Here is an 11,735-nt window from a genome sequence, read left to right on the forward strand (position 1 = left end):
GTGGATCAATGTGACTAACATTTGTAACCAAGGTTTTTTACAGATAATAAACTTGTCAGTTCTCTCTCGAGGACAAACTGTGCAGTGGAGACACTGTCTCTAAAATCCCTCAATGAAATCTTTTTTTACACTTTTCCCTTTTCAGGCTCTACCTTAATATTACTTCAACAGCATAAGACTTTTATTGCAGAAAGATTCGATAAATCAGAAAAAAACATTTTACAGTCCATTCATCTCAGTGTCCAGGATGTGTAGAGGTGTTGTTTTCTGCCACAGCGTATTTTTGACTTAACCACAAGGGGCATCAGAGGCAGGAACTTTGAATTCTACACATAAGAAAAGTGATGATGTTGTAAATTTGTCCTTTTTAGTTCGTAGCTGCAAATGACCACAAAAAACACAATAAAATTATTCTGGAAAATGTTATATGATGTTTATTGTAAACATGTGTTATTTAGGAAATCTTTTAAATGTTGAGGTATCTGTGTATCAAAAGGTGAATGAACTAATTTGTTGTTTGTTGAACAGTCCCCTCCCCCCGGCCAGACAACTCCTTTCATGATAGCAGGGGTCAGAGCCGGGGCTCCGGCCTGTCCGGGGACGGCAGCAGTTTGACAAACCACTCCAAACGTCAGCCGGCCTTTGACCCCTGGTAATTATTTCTTCTAACCACAGAAGACCATCATTTATTTTGTTCTTCTCTAACTTTGGTTAATTTGTTCATTGTCTGTTGCTCTCTGAAACAGTTTATTGGTGCATTAAATTTTACTGTGGTCACATGATGTGGCAGCTTTAACAGAAATTGTCAGGTCTTATTAGGAGCTGACAGATATCGTACATTTTTAGCTGGGACATCCTGCTCAGTGCGCTTTGATTTATTTTCAGGACTGGCCCAGATACTGTCGTGTTGAACCCCTCTGAGCCATCCAAAGAAAAGGAGAAACAGGGTTTCTTCAGAGCAATAAAGAAGAAAAAGAAAAAATCTCAAATGGTGAGTTGGACGTCGACTAATTCTGAGGATGTCAGTCGTGTCTGGATGCACTGTTTCATGCATACAACACCTCGTTTGTAAAGCTGTCTGTCTACATTCTCTTCTTCTACTTTTCAAATGTTTGATACCTTATTAGCACCTTTACAGAGATATTTTGGTTGTCATGTGCTCATGTTTCCCTGTGCCACCAGTCATGTGCCTCTATATTACAGATGGAAGTCCCTGATGGAAGGCCGCCTGTCATCAAGAAATGTCTTTTCCCTCTGTTTAGCCCAAAGAATAACATAAAGCATAGTTCCTCTGTGAGAGTCCTCCCTGTAGTGTCCTCTCCCATGGTACATGCCGTTTTACACTATCCTACTCACCTTCCGACACACTGTCACTCCTCTAACATCGCATGCATCACTAACACTTATCCACACTGTTTTTGGTGGTTTTCATTTGATCATTTTATCGATATAATGCATCTTAGTTAAATCACATTAACACTGAACTGCTAACATGAACCAGCCAGATCCACAGAGGCAGGTTGAATATCAGAGAAACTCTAAATATTAAAAATGAGACAATAACGTGACCGTTTGCATGTTGAAATAGTAGATAAGTCATTGCCAGTCGCTTTTACTACTAATATTTTCAATTTAACGAAGTCACGGCTCCTCCAGTAAAATTCATGGATCTGGCTGTGTTCAGGTCAGCCACCAGATTCTGATCGATCACCACTGATTTCAGCCACAGCTCTAACAGCATCTCTCTAGTCATGAGCTGAGGATCAGCTAGAGCACTCATGCGTTGCTTTAAGCACATGAGATCTTAGGAGTCTGTGTGCCTGTTTACGCTCACATGAAGCTTTACTGCTTACCAACATCACACAGAAGCTTTTGATCCAACTTCTCGGGCCCTCAAAGTGCATCTCAACCCAGGACCTGATTATAGAGCACAGATCAAGGAGGAGGAGGAACCAGAAGAGGTGCTAAATATAATAGAAACCACATTTTGACATGTGAAACTGCCCGCAGCCGCAGTAATGGTTCATCATGAAACAGGTGTTTGAGACTCTTCCTTCCCCTCACATTTCTATTTATATGTGACAGTTTGTTCAGATGCTGAGTGGGGGTTACTGCTGATGACAGAGCACAAATAAACACAATCTGGCCAGGAGGAATCAGGCAGACAGACTCAGAGCTGGTGGAAAACAGTGTGTACCGCATGAAGAGTAGGTAGTTTAAAAAATACTAAGCCTTTAGACGTCTCAAAAATAAACAAGACGAGTCGACTCTTCTCTTCCTCAGATCAGCAAATGCTTCGGGTTCTGGCTCCAGCTGCATGTTATGTTTTTTAATTTTATGATTTCACTGCACTTGATCAAAATGATGTAATGACCTAATATCAAAAATTACCTCAGACTTATGTCAGTGGTAAACGACCACATGTAAAGGATGACATGAAGCACACAAATATGTTTTCTGCAGCACATTTTGATGTTGATTTTAATGTTGAGGACTGTATAAAACCTTGTTTCTTGGGACTTTGGAAGTACAAATAAAAAGATATTTAATAAATGAATAAACTGGTTTAGAGGCAGACAGGTGACGAGCAGGCAAGCTAAATAGTTCAGGGGGTAGTAGTCCAAAAGCAGGTGATCCAAAAAAAAGAGAGGACGCAAGAACAAACGTAAATCAACACTGGGAAACAGAAACGAGGCCACAAGGGACCACCAGGAACCACAGGAGAACTGAGCAGACCAAAAGGAGTTCAGGGAGATACAGAGACTTGAATACACAGGAAGACAACAGGACAAGCATGAAACTAATTAGGGCGGGGCAAGCAATTACACAGGTGACAGGAAGTAAAACCATAAAGGACACAGGGAAGATAATTTCAAAATAAAACTCGGAATAATTTCACCTCATTAAAAAGATGCAGGCACATTCTGTGTGTTTCTTGTTGTCCTTTACATTGTGTGGACCTACCACAGTCAGAAGTGTGGAGCTGTACGTTTGGACAGGTTGAATGATACGTTCACTATGTGGCAGGTTCCTAATGACGGGGTGGATACAGTTATCCAGAAGTCCTCCAGGTCTTCAGGGCACCAGAGCAGCCGCCACAGAAGCCGTGACAAGAGCAGGGACCGGGACCCAGAGCGAGACCGAGACAGGGACAAGGACTGGCCTCCTGAGAAACTGTCGGACTCCCACTCTCCAGTGAGTCTCAGAGAAAAGATCAAAGTCTTTTCTTGATGTGCGTCGTTTTGAAATGATTTAAAGATGGTGGTTGTGTGATGTTGTCATGTCTCTTTCAGAGTCAGCCACTGAAGTCACTGCGCAAGCTCCTGCACCTTTCATCCTCATCCTCCAACCAGACCACGCCCTCTGATATGCGCTACCAGCCACTGCCTAATCCAGCCTCTGCTCAAGGCGGTTTCACAGAAAGCCGGGGTCACTCAGGGGTCAGTACGCCCCAGCTGAAGAGCCGACAGACAGCCTACCCGCTGCCCGGGCAGCTGGAGTCCAGCTGGCACACATCTGCCCTGGGCCGCCCCGAGGGCAACCCGTACCCAGAGCAAATGAGCATCAAAGGAGGGCAGAATGGGCACGGCTTTGGACGCCCCTCCAGGTCCCGTATGCCAAACCTCAACGACCTGAAAGAGACGGCTCTGTGATCTCTGTCACCCCACAGCTTTCACATCCACTTCAGACTTCACTGTTTCCCCTATGTTGCTCCTACACCTCTCTGCTGTACACACACACACACACACACACAAACACACACAGATACCAAACATTCAGTTTTAAACACTGCTTGCAAACAGGCCAAAAGCCTTTTTATGTCTAAATTTTTTTTAAAGCTTTCATGTTTGATAGACTTTATATTATTACTTATGTAATTCTGATTATAATTTGTATTATAAAGTAAATATCTTACAAATTAAATATATATATATATATATATATAAATGGATAGATAAAGTGTAGATTTTAAGTGTAAGTATTTTTGTTTCTATTCAATATAGAAATATAGTACATTTTACTGCGTAGTATTTCCTTAAGACTATCTAAGGCATTCTAAACAAATAAAGTTTTATCAGTTGTTACAATAGAGATCAGTAATGTCGGTAACTTGTGTTCATCTCACCCAGGACTAACTCTTCCTCTGAGCTGTCCTGCCTCTGGATGTGCTCTGTCATACTGGTTATAGATGCTCAAATGTGCAGCTACAAGTCAAAGCAGTTATTGTTCTTAAAGATATAGTTATAGTGCAATTTCTCTGAGTTGGCACTGACAATCTTAAAAGCTTCAATCTATTTGTTCTTTTTGAGGATATTTAGGTTTTTATGTCTTCTTGAAATGCAGCCATTTTAGTCAATATGGTGCCATAAACTGACAGAAATCCTAACCTACATCGCCCTCTGTAGGAGATAATGAAGCATTGCATTTACTGTTTTATGACAGCGATTACCTTGCACTAACATTTAGGCACTGACTTCTCATGACTTTCCACCATGGTGTATATTATAAACAAATATTATACAATTAAAACTATAGCTACACCTCGAGCACTTCAAACAGAACAAACATAATAACTGTTCCTTATGCAGACTACACCGAAGATCCTTCTGGCAGTTAATGTAATCTATAAAGTATTTACTAAAACGTGTATTTATGTGTGTGTTATGAAGCAGCCTTATGGAAGAATCATACAGCAGTGAAAGATTGACACTTTGCAGGATCCAGTTGATGTAAAGTTATTAAAGTTAGTACTGAAGGACGTGATTTTCTTTGATAACTTCCCTCACTACCAGGATTTAAAGAAGTCTGCTACTAGAAGCTGCTTCCAAGTGGTTTCAATTGTATAATCAGTTAAAAAGAAATGTGCAAATACATGCAAAATATTTGTACTGCTGAAAATTTTTGGTTTATAAAAAAAATGAGTTGTAATGTGTTTTTTTTTTTCTAATTATTGTTACAAAGCATTTTTTCAGCAGTTAGAGGAATACAAAAGCCATTCTAGCGCAGTGGTTCCCAACCTTTTTGTCTGATGTAGCCCCACAGCCCTGTCACATGAAGCCATGTGTTTTAAACTGGATGTTATTTGACACTACTCATTATATTATTACTATAACTCTTTCTCATGATTGAACTGTAAGTGTTGAGGTCGGTTTGGTCAAGTTTGCATCTGTACTGTTACCACTTGGACGTCTCAACATTCGTCCATTCCTAAATTGAACCAAATTACACCACAGTCAAATGTTGCAGACGGCTTTTTTTTTTTTTTTTAGATGTTTTATTACAGAAAGTGTTTGAAACTCACCAAAATAGTCACACTTTCTGTCACTGTGTTACTTATGGATAGAATTATAGTGAAAAGAAATTATTCCCCTTTTTGCCCCAGGAACCCCCTCAAGGACCCCTGGGGGTCCCTGGAACCCACTTTGAAAACCACTGCTTTAAGTGTTTTCAGCATTTTTCATTACCTTATTTTAGCTGTGTATCCAGTACCTTTAACTAACTGTAGATTTTTCTGCTTGAACACATAGCTACTGTTCAGGTATCACTGCTGACTCAGTTTGTGGATATGTTCTTTTTTTTCCATGTGCCCCCTCACAACGGCAGTAGCACCCCCCACACTACATGAACCCCAGGTTTGGAATCACTGTACTAGTGTATTTTTAACTGAAGACACATACTGAGACCCTTGGGATGAGCTTTTAGGTTTAAATGGAACCACTCTGTGGACAGACGCTCTGTGCTGTAACATGGTTTTCTGTCGGAGATAAAGTGCCATGAAAGTAGCTCGGCAGAAATAAATCTTCAACTTTTTAACATTGCACTTTGAAGAGACTGTGTGGCTCAGCAATATCACTCTGACGCTGTAAATTCTTCCTCAGTTCATGTTCATCACGTGCACAGTGTGTGAGGACTGAAATGACACAGGGCCGCAGGCTCCCACGGTAACACACACCAGTCCAAACATGACCGTATCGTATTGTGTGTTGTGCATCTGTAAGGACCGTGCACACTCCATACTTGACACAATACATTTTCTCTCTTTGGATTATTGTTTTGCTGAAGGAGCACCGTGTATTATATTAATACTGATGTGTGACTACTTGTTTGGTAATATTTATAACAGAAGATGTTTATCAACTGTTCAAATGAAATCAAGTATTAAGTTTGTGCTTTTATTACAGACACAAATTAGTAGCATAGTCAGTGTTTATCTGCTTTTTTTTTTCCACAGAGCATTTACATGAGAACGTAAATCCACAAATGAATGCTTAATAATTTTAGAATATTCATGTTTACATATGTAACAGTAAATCTCAAATAAAACAAGCTCATTTGATTTGACTCTTAATCTGTAAAATCTTTATTTTTCTTTTGTTGTACAGTAGTGTTTGATTCTGCTTCTTTATTAGTCAATGATTTTACTCCTGTAGCTTTATTGAAGCACACAGACATCCAAGCTGGAGTCCCCTGTATGCACTGAGAAAGGTGACCAATCTAGTATTCATATATTTATAACACTGACATTATAGAGATATTAAGACAGATAAAATAGTGCATCAAAGGACACCAAACATGTCCACCTGCCCAGACTTAGTTTGCTTTGAGCCTCACCGAGGACATGTTAGAGAAATGAGGGTCATATCAAAGAGCTGGACCAATGTCCCCCTTTTGGCAAGCGGCAGGTTGGCAGGGGAAGGATGGGCGGTGAGGAAAAAGCAAGCTGAGTACACTTCAGGTGCACTTGTTTATGCACATCAACAGCTCCATCCTCATGGCGATGCGGGTGTGCCAGCCCAGGGGCAGCAGGCGGATGTAACGGGCCACTATAGGTGGGCGCAGCAGATTCTGCACCGTGGAGGAGCGGTCAGAGTTCCCATAGAAAACCTGAGGAGCAGAGAGAAAACAGTGTGTGAGGATACCATAAGATCTGTTTGTTAACCTGCCTCTGCACATTCACTCTGCAGGGTCCTGAATCATCAGGAAAAACCCTCGTCATCTTCTTAATATATAAGATAAACTGAAACAGCAAGTGGCTTTCATTGTGTTCTGCAGCGTTTGTACAGTTTTAAAGCCAAACTGACGTGAAAACAAAAGTCAGCGCACACAAACAGCCACTCTAGACTCTGAGGTGTCGTCTTTTTCTGAGACATTAGTCAATAAAATACAGTAACACTAAATGTTGCCTCAGAAAAAAGACAACTCAGTCCTTTAGCATTTTTATCAGCTTACTTCATTCTCACAGACACACAGGAACCTTTCAGTCAGCCTGAACAAAATAATATGAGAGTAGAGTAAACCTGAAAATTATAGAGCCCCAAAGTGGTCAATATTAAATAAATGAATAATTATATGAATAAATTCTGTCATATAAATAAATGAACCAATAATATGTGGAATAATGTAAGTTTTTTTTTCAGAAATCAACATATTTTTAGTGTGACTACCAATTTCTAGATGTCCTCCTTCAAAAATCAAATTTCCTAATGACAGTATCTCCAATTTAATTTGATTTTATAATTACATTTCAAAAATGTAATGAAAATAAGGGTAATGAATTAAAGTCTCATAATGAGGTTCTTTTTATTATTATTATTATTTTAGATTATATATATTCACTTCATTGGTTTATTTATTTCTTAATGTCCAATTTATTAACTTTATTATATTATACTTCTGAACACTTCAGGGCTCCATAGAAACAACACTGAAGAGAATTAATTAATTAATTTACTTTTTGAGTAAAAAAACAAACAATTATTTTATTCATAAGTGCTTACATAAAAAAAATAAAATAACTGAGGATACATGGGCTACTTAAAGTGTATTGATGATTGATATTGTTCTGTGAGGTTTTGCTATGGATCAAAGCTGATGAGACAGATAGAGATAGAGTAATACACTATTTATGGTTGTAAATTCACAGCAACAAAAGCCAAATGTTGCTGAGGGCTTTTTTTTTCTATTTCAAATTAATAAAAATGATTTAATGAAGCAGCCGTTACTTAAGTCTTTATGTAAATATATGAATTTCATGTCTTCCTGATGCAAAGGTCTGCAGCAGAAATATTTGCTTACAGTGTGGTGAGCGTTTTGCATCTCTGTGGTAACCGAACATCACAGATTAACCTTGATATCCTGGACAAAAGCAAGAACTGAGAGGTTGTCCATGACTCTATTTCCTTAATAAAATGGCTCGATAACAGGAGTGGACAGTAATTAAGTATATTTATTTGAGTACTGTACTTCAAGATATTTTTCCCGCATCTGTATGTGAGTATAATTTTTTTTTGGAAACTCGTGACTTTTTCTCCTCTACGCTTCAAAGACAAATATTGTGCTTTTGACTCCACAACATTTTTGTGAAGCACTCATTACTTTGGAGCAGTGCTTTGAGTCAGTGGAATGAATTTTCTTTTATTTTGAAAAATGTGATAGACCATACACTGTGTTCATCACAGGAGAAAACCAATCACAGCCAGTCGTGTTGTGCAGCTGCATGTTTGAACAGCTCGGTTTGAACCTGGCAGTGAACCATCTGCATGTGAAACAGGTCACGTGTCTGGTTATTTCTTTTACATGCAAACTTGTGTCTTCAAGAGAATTTGTAGCTTGCTGATATTTACCATTTAGTCACATTTCACAGAGGAACATGAGGAAGAATAACCCCGAGCAGGTTTCGTACAGTTAGTGTTTCCCAGGATAAACTAGTAGTTTAAAGCTGTGTTCTCTCTGTGTCAATTATAGTTATTGTACTGTAAGTGAACGATACTCTCAAGCATCAGTGAAAGACTTGAGAAGATGAAACACTGCTGTTCACAGAGGTGGGGATGCCAGTTATATTAATAGAGTAACAGATGTGTTTGCTTTTCATTTGCTGCATGGAGACACTCAAATCTTAACTGAGGATTATTCTGTGTATTTACCCTGTTGTTTCCTGTCTGGTCTTTGTAATAGATCCAGTTAAGAGTTTCCACAGTGCGATACTGGATGCTGTATTTAGTAATCCACTCATCAGCATCACAGCGGCCCTGGGTGAGGATGCCAGACACCACCCCCACCTCCTTCAGATCAATCTGGATCCACTGGTACTGGTCGTTGAACTTGGACAGCCATGCACACCTAACAAAAAGGAACATATGAGCTTCTGGTGCATTATATTCCCCAATGAGGTGACTTCCAAGTGTGTTGTGTTGTGTGGAGAAGAGAGAGGACTGACCCAAAGCCCTGGTTGTTAAGGCGAGCCTTGTTGGGGATCCAGGAGGAGTACCAGTCGCTGTACTGGTCCTGATTGGAGCAGCTGATCTGGTCTGATGTCACAGATCCAGATTCAAAGCCCAGGGCTCTGTGGTAGGGGCATTCTGTGGAGTGCAAATTCAGGTGAAATACAGTTCATACAGCCTCATAAAACATGATAAAGTCTACTAACATGTTAATGGTCTCATGACTGTGTTCTCTAATTTTCTGAGCAGCCGTCCTGCTTGTCCTGATCCAGCTTACAGGAAGACCTGGTACTCCGAAGGCTTGCGTGATAAGGTGGAGGAACACGATCAGGACATCATCTGATGTGTGCTGCTTTGCCCAGTATCATGGCGATCAAGTGAAGGGCACGCCCTATTTTGGGCTCCCTAATCTGCTCATCACATCCCTGCACAGGTAATGAGATTATCCAACAGCATTTGACATTGTGGGCCTCCTCCTCACACTTGTGCGTTTCTTAAACCCAAACTGTTCTCATCTGCACAACAAGACGTAATAATGTGGTTGAAAAAAGTCACAATCACAGTGGAAGGTGACTGTGCATCACTGCAGAGAGAGAGAGAGAGAGAGAGAGCCAAGATTTGGCTGGGTGCATGAAAGGACACAGCCACCTACCATCAGCTGTGTGATCCATCACACCGTCTGCAGCTCTCTGTGTGCCCACAGGCACCTAAGAAATCCACAGGACACACAGCTGCCTGTCCTCTATCATGTCCTTCACCTTATGTGAATCCCACTTATCTCTTTTTTTAAGAATTTAAACTGGTAAATAAAGGACTTCCAACATCCTCGTGTATCTGACAAACAGGGGACTGCATGTGAGTCCAGGTCAGGTGTCAGTGGTGGAGCCTGACTCCTCACCTGGCATGCAGTTCAGCAGGTGAGCCTGAGGTGGCGATGGCAGAGATGTGGGCGGGACAGGTGGGATGACAGCAGGGCTGCGTGTCGTTGAATCAGCAGATTCACAGTCACAGGTGCAGGCTTTGATGTTGCGCGTCCATGTCTCGATCACCTCCTGGTCCTCCTCCTGCAGCTCCTCCTCCTGGACAACCTCCTCCTCCTCCTGAAGGACACACAGGGAGGAGTTAATCCACACTTCGCTCTCAGAGTCAGTTAAAATGACATTTTAGGATGATTTCAGGTGGTTTATTAACAGGCTGTTACCTCCTGCGAGCGGACGGCAATCAGGGCTACGCCACATCAGTAGATGCATGAGAATGAGAAGCAGATGGTGAGGACTCAGGCCAAACTTTACACAACACCAAAGAATAAAGCTGACATCTCTTCAATATGAGAAAGAATGTATGACTTCTGTGGAAATGTTTGATTGTAATTAACATGACTGTGACAAATATCTGTAATCGTTCTGCAAAATGTGCATGAACGACCCTGCACCCAGAGAAAAAACGAAAATATCAATGACAAAATTTACTTTTTAACAAATACAAACAGTGAAAGTTCATTGGCTACTATCTACAAGCCTCCTCATAATAAAACACAATACATTTCATTTCAAATTTAATTGCAGCGAAGTATCTTTATGCTACTTTGTCTAGCACGGTTACAGAAAGACACAACTAAAGCTGAACAGTGAGTATATTGAGGTTTTTTTAAGGCAGGTTCAATGCATTCTGATTTAATAATATCCCTCATGCAAGTGCACAGTGACTTACCCTGAGATATGAGCAGGAGGAAGAGCACAGCAGCACACCGAGCACCGACCTCCATCTTCCTCTTCAGCTGTGCTGGAATGCAACGTGTGTGATAACCAACGCTAGTGGACAGGATTACTGTAATCCAGAGGCTTCTGATGGCCTCATCTAATACTCTTTATTGGCCCTCAGACATCTCCTCTGAGCGGCTCTATCACACCACACCTGTGGTCAACACCTCACCTCATAAATCAAGAATCAGAGTCATTCTGGTCCTGGATAATTCACATTATTCTAGACCCGAAGCAATGAGTGAGTGATTTTGTCTCTGTGCATATGTAAACCTCCAAAACCACCACCAACTCCACTGAAACTTGTATCTTCTGTGCACAAATTATTATTCTATTTACACATGGCAACAACTTCAGAACTTAAATTAGCTGTCTGTCTCTGCAAAATGTTATACAGGGATATGAAAATTGAAAATATGAACACATAATAATTCCGGAAAAACGATGAAAGCATTACAGTTTTTTTAATTTATTTAGATCATTTAAAAGAGACCATGTACAACTTTCAACATAAAGCTTCAAGCTAGTTCACATCTGTAGTCCCTTGGAAGGTCAGATGGGAAAAAACCAGTAATACACAGTAGTCTTTACAGAGCAAAGACAATATTAATGATAATTTAACATTACGTTCCAAAACCAAAACCCGATTAACCTGTTACGGCCCTGGGGGAAATTTTGCTGTTGGGCCCCATATGTACACTGTTGCCCTCAAGCTTATACTCTATTAGGCCCAGAGACCAAGAGTCAAACAAAG

General features: G+C 40.4%; 2 protein-coding genes across 2 annotated transcripts in view; one reads left to right on the top strand and one right to left on the bottom strand.

Moving 5' to 3' along the window:
• LOC139626638 (cyclin-dependent kinase-like 5) overlaps positions 1 to 6,349 on the top strand; it is a 42,310-nt gene extending 35,961 nt beyond the window's left edge. Inside the window, 4 exon segments of the mRNA XM_071487049.1 lie at positions 529 to 652; positions 886 to 991; positions 3,028 to 3,195; positions 3,294 to 6,349. Of these exon segments, the coding sequence (XP_071343150.1) occupies positions 529 to 652; positions 886 to 991; positions 3,028 to 3,195; positions 3,294 to 3,653 (758 nt within the window). The 3' untranslated portion in view covers positions 3,654 to 6,349.
• LOC139626639 (retinoschisin-like) lies at positions 6,333 to 11,169 on the bottom strand. The gene is made up of 6 exons (XM_071487050.1): positions 10,932 to 11,169; positions 10,423 to 10,448; positions 10,120 to 10,321; positions 9,218 to 9,359; positions 8,925 to 9,120; positions 6,333 to 6,885 (listed from the first exon to the last, which is right to left on the bottom strand). Exons 1-6 carry the CDS (start codon positions 10,984 to 10,986, stop codon positions 6,733 to 6,735), a joined length of 774 nt encoding a protein of 257 aa, XP_071343151.1. The 5' UTR covers positions 10,987 to 11,169; the 3' UTR covers positions 6,333 to 6,732.
• Positions 11,170 to 11,735: the final 566 nt, after the last annotated feature.

The sequence above is a fragment of the Trachinotus anak genome, unplaced genomic scaffold (assembly GCF_046630095.1).
Source record: "Trachinotus anak isolate AG129_WGS33_773 ecotype Australia unplaced genomic scaffold, CSIRO_AGI_Tana_v1 ptg000010l, whole genome shotgun sequence".
NCBI lineage: Eukaryota > Metazoa > Chordata > Actinopteri > Carangiformes > Carangidae > Trachinotus > Trachinotus anak.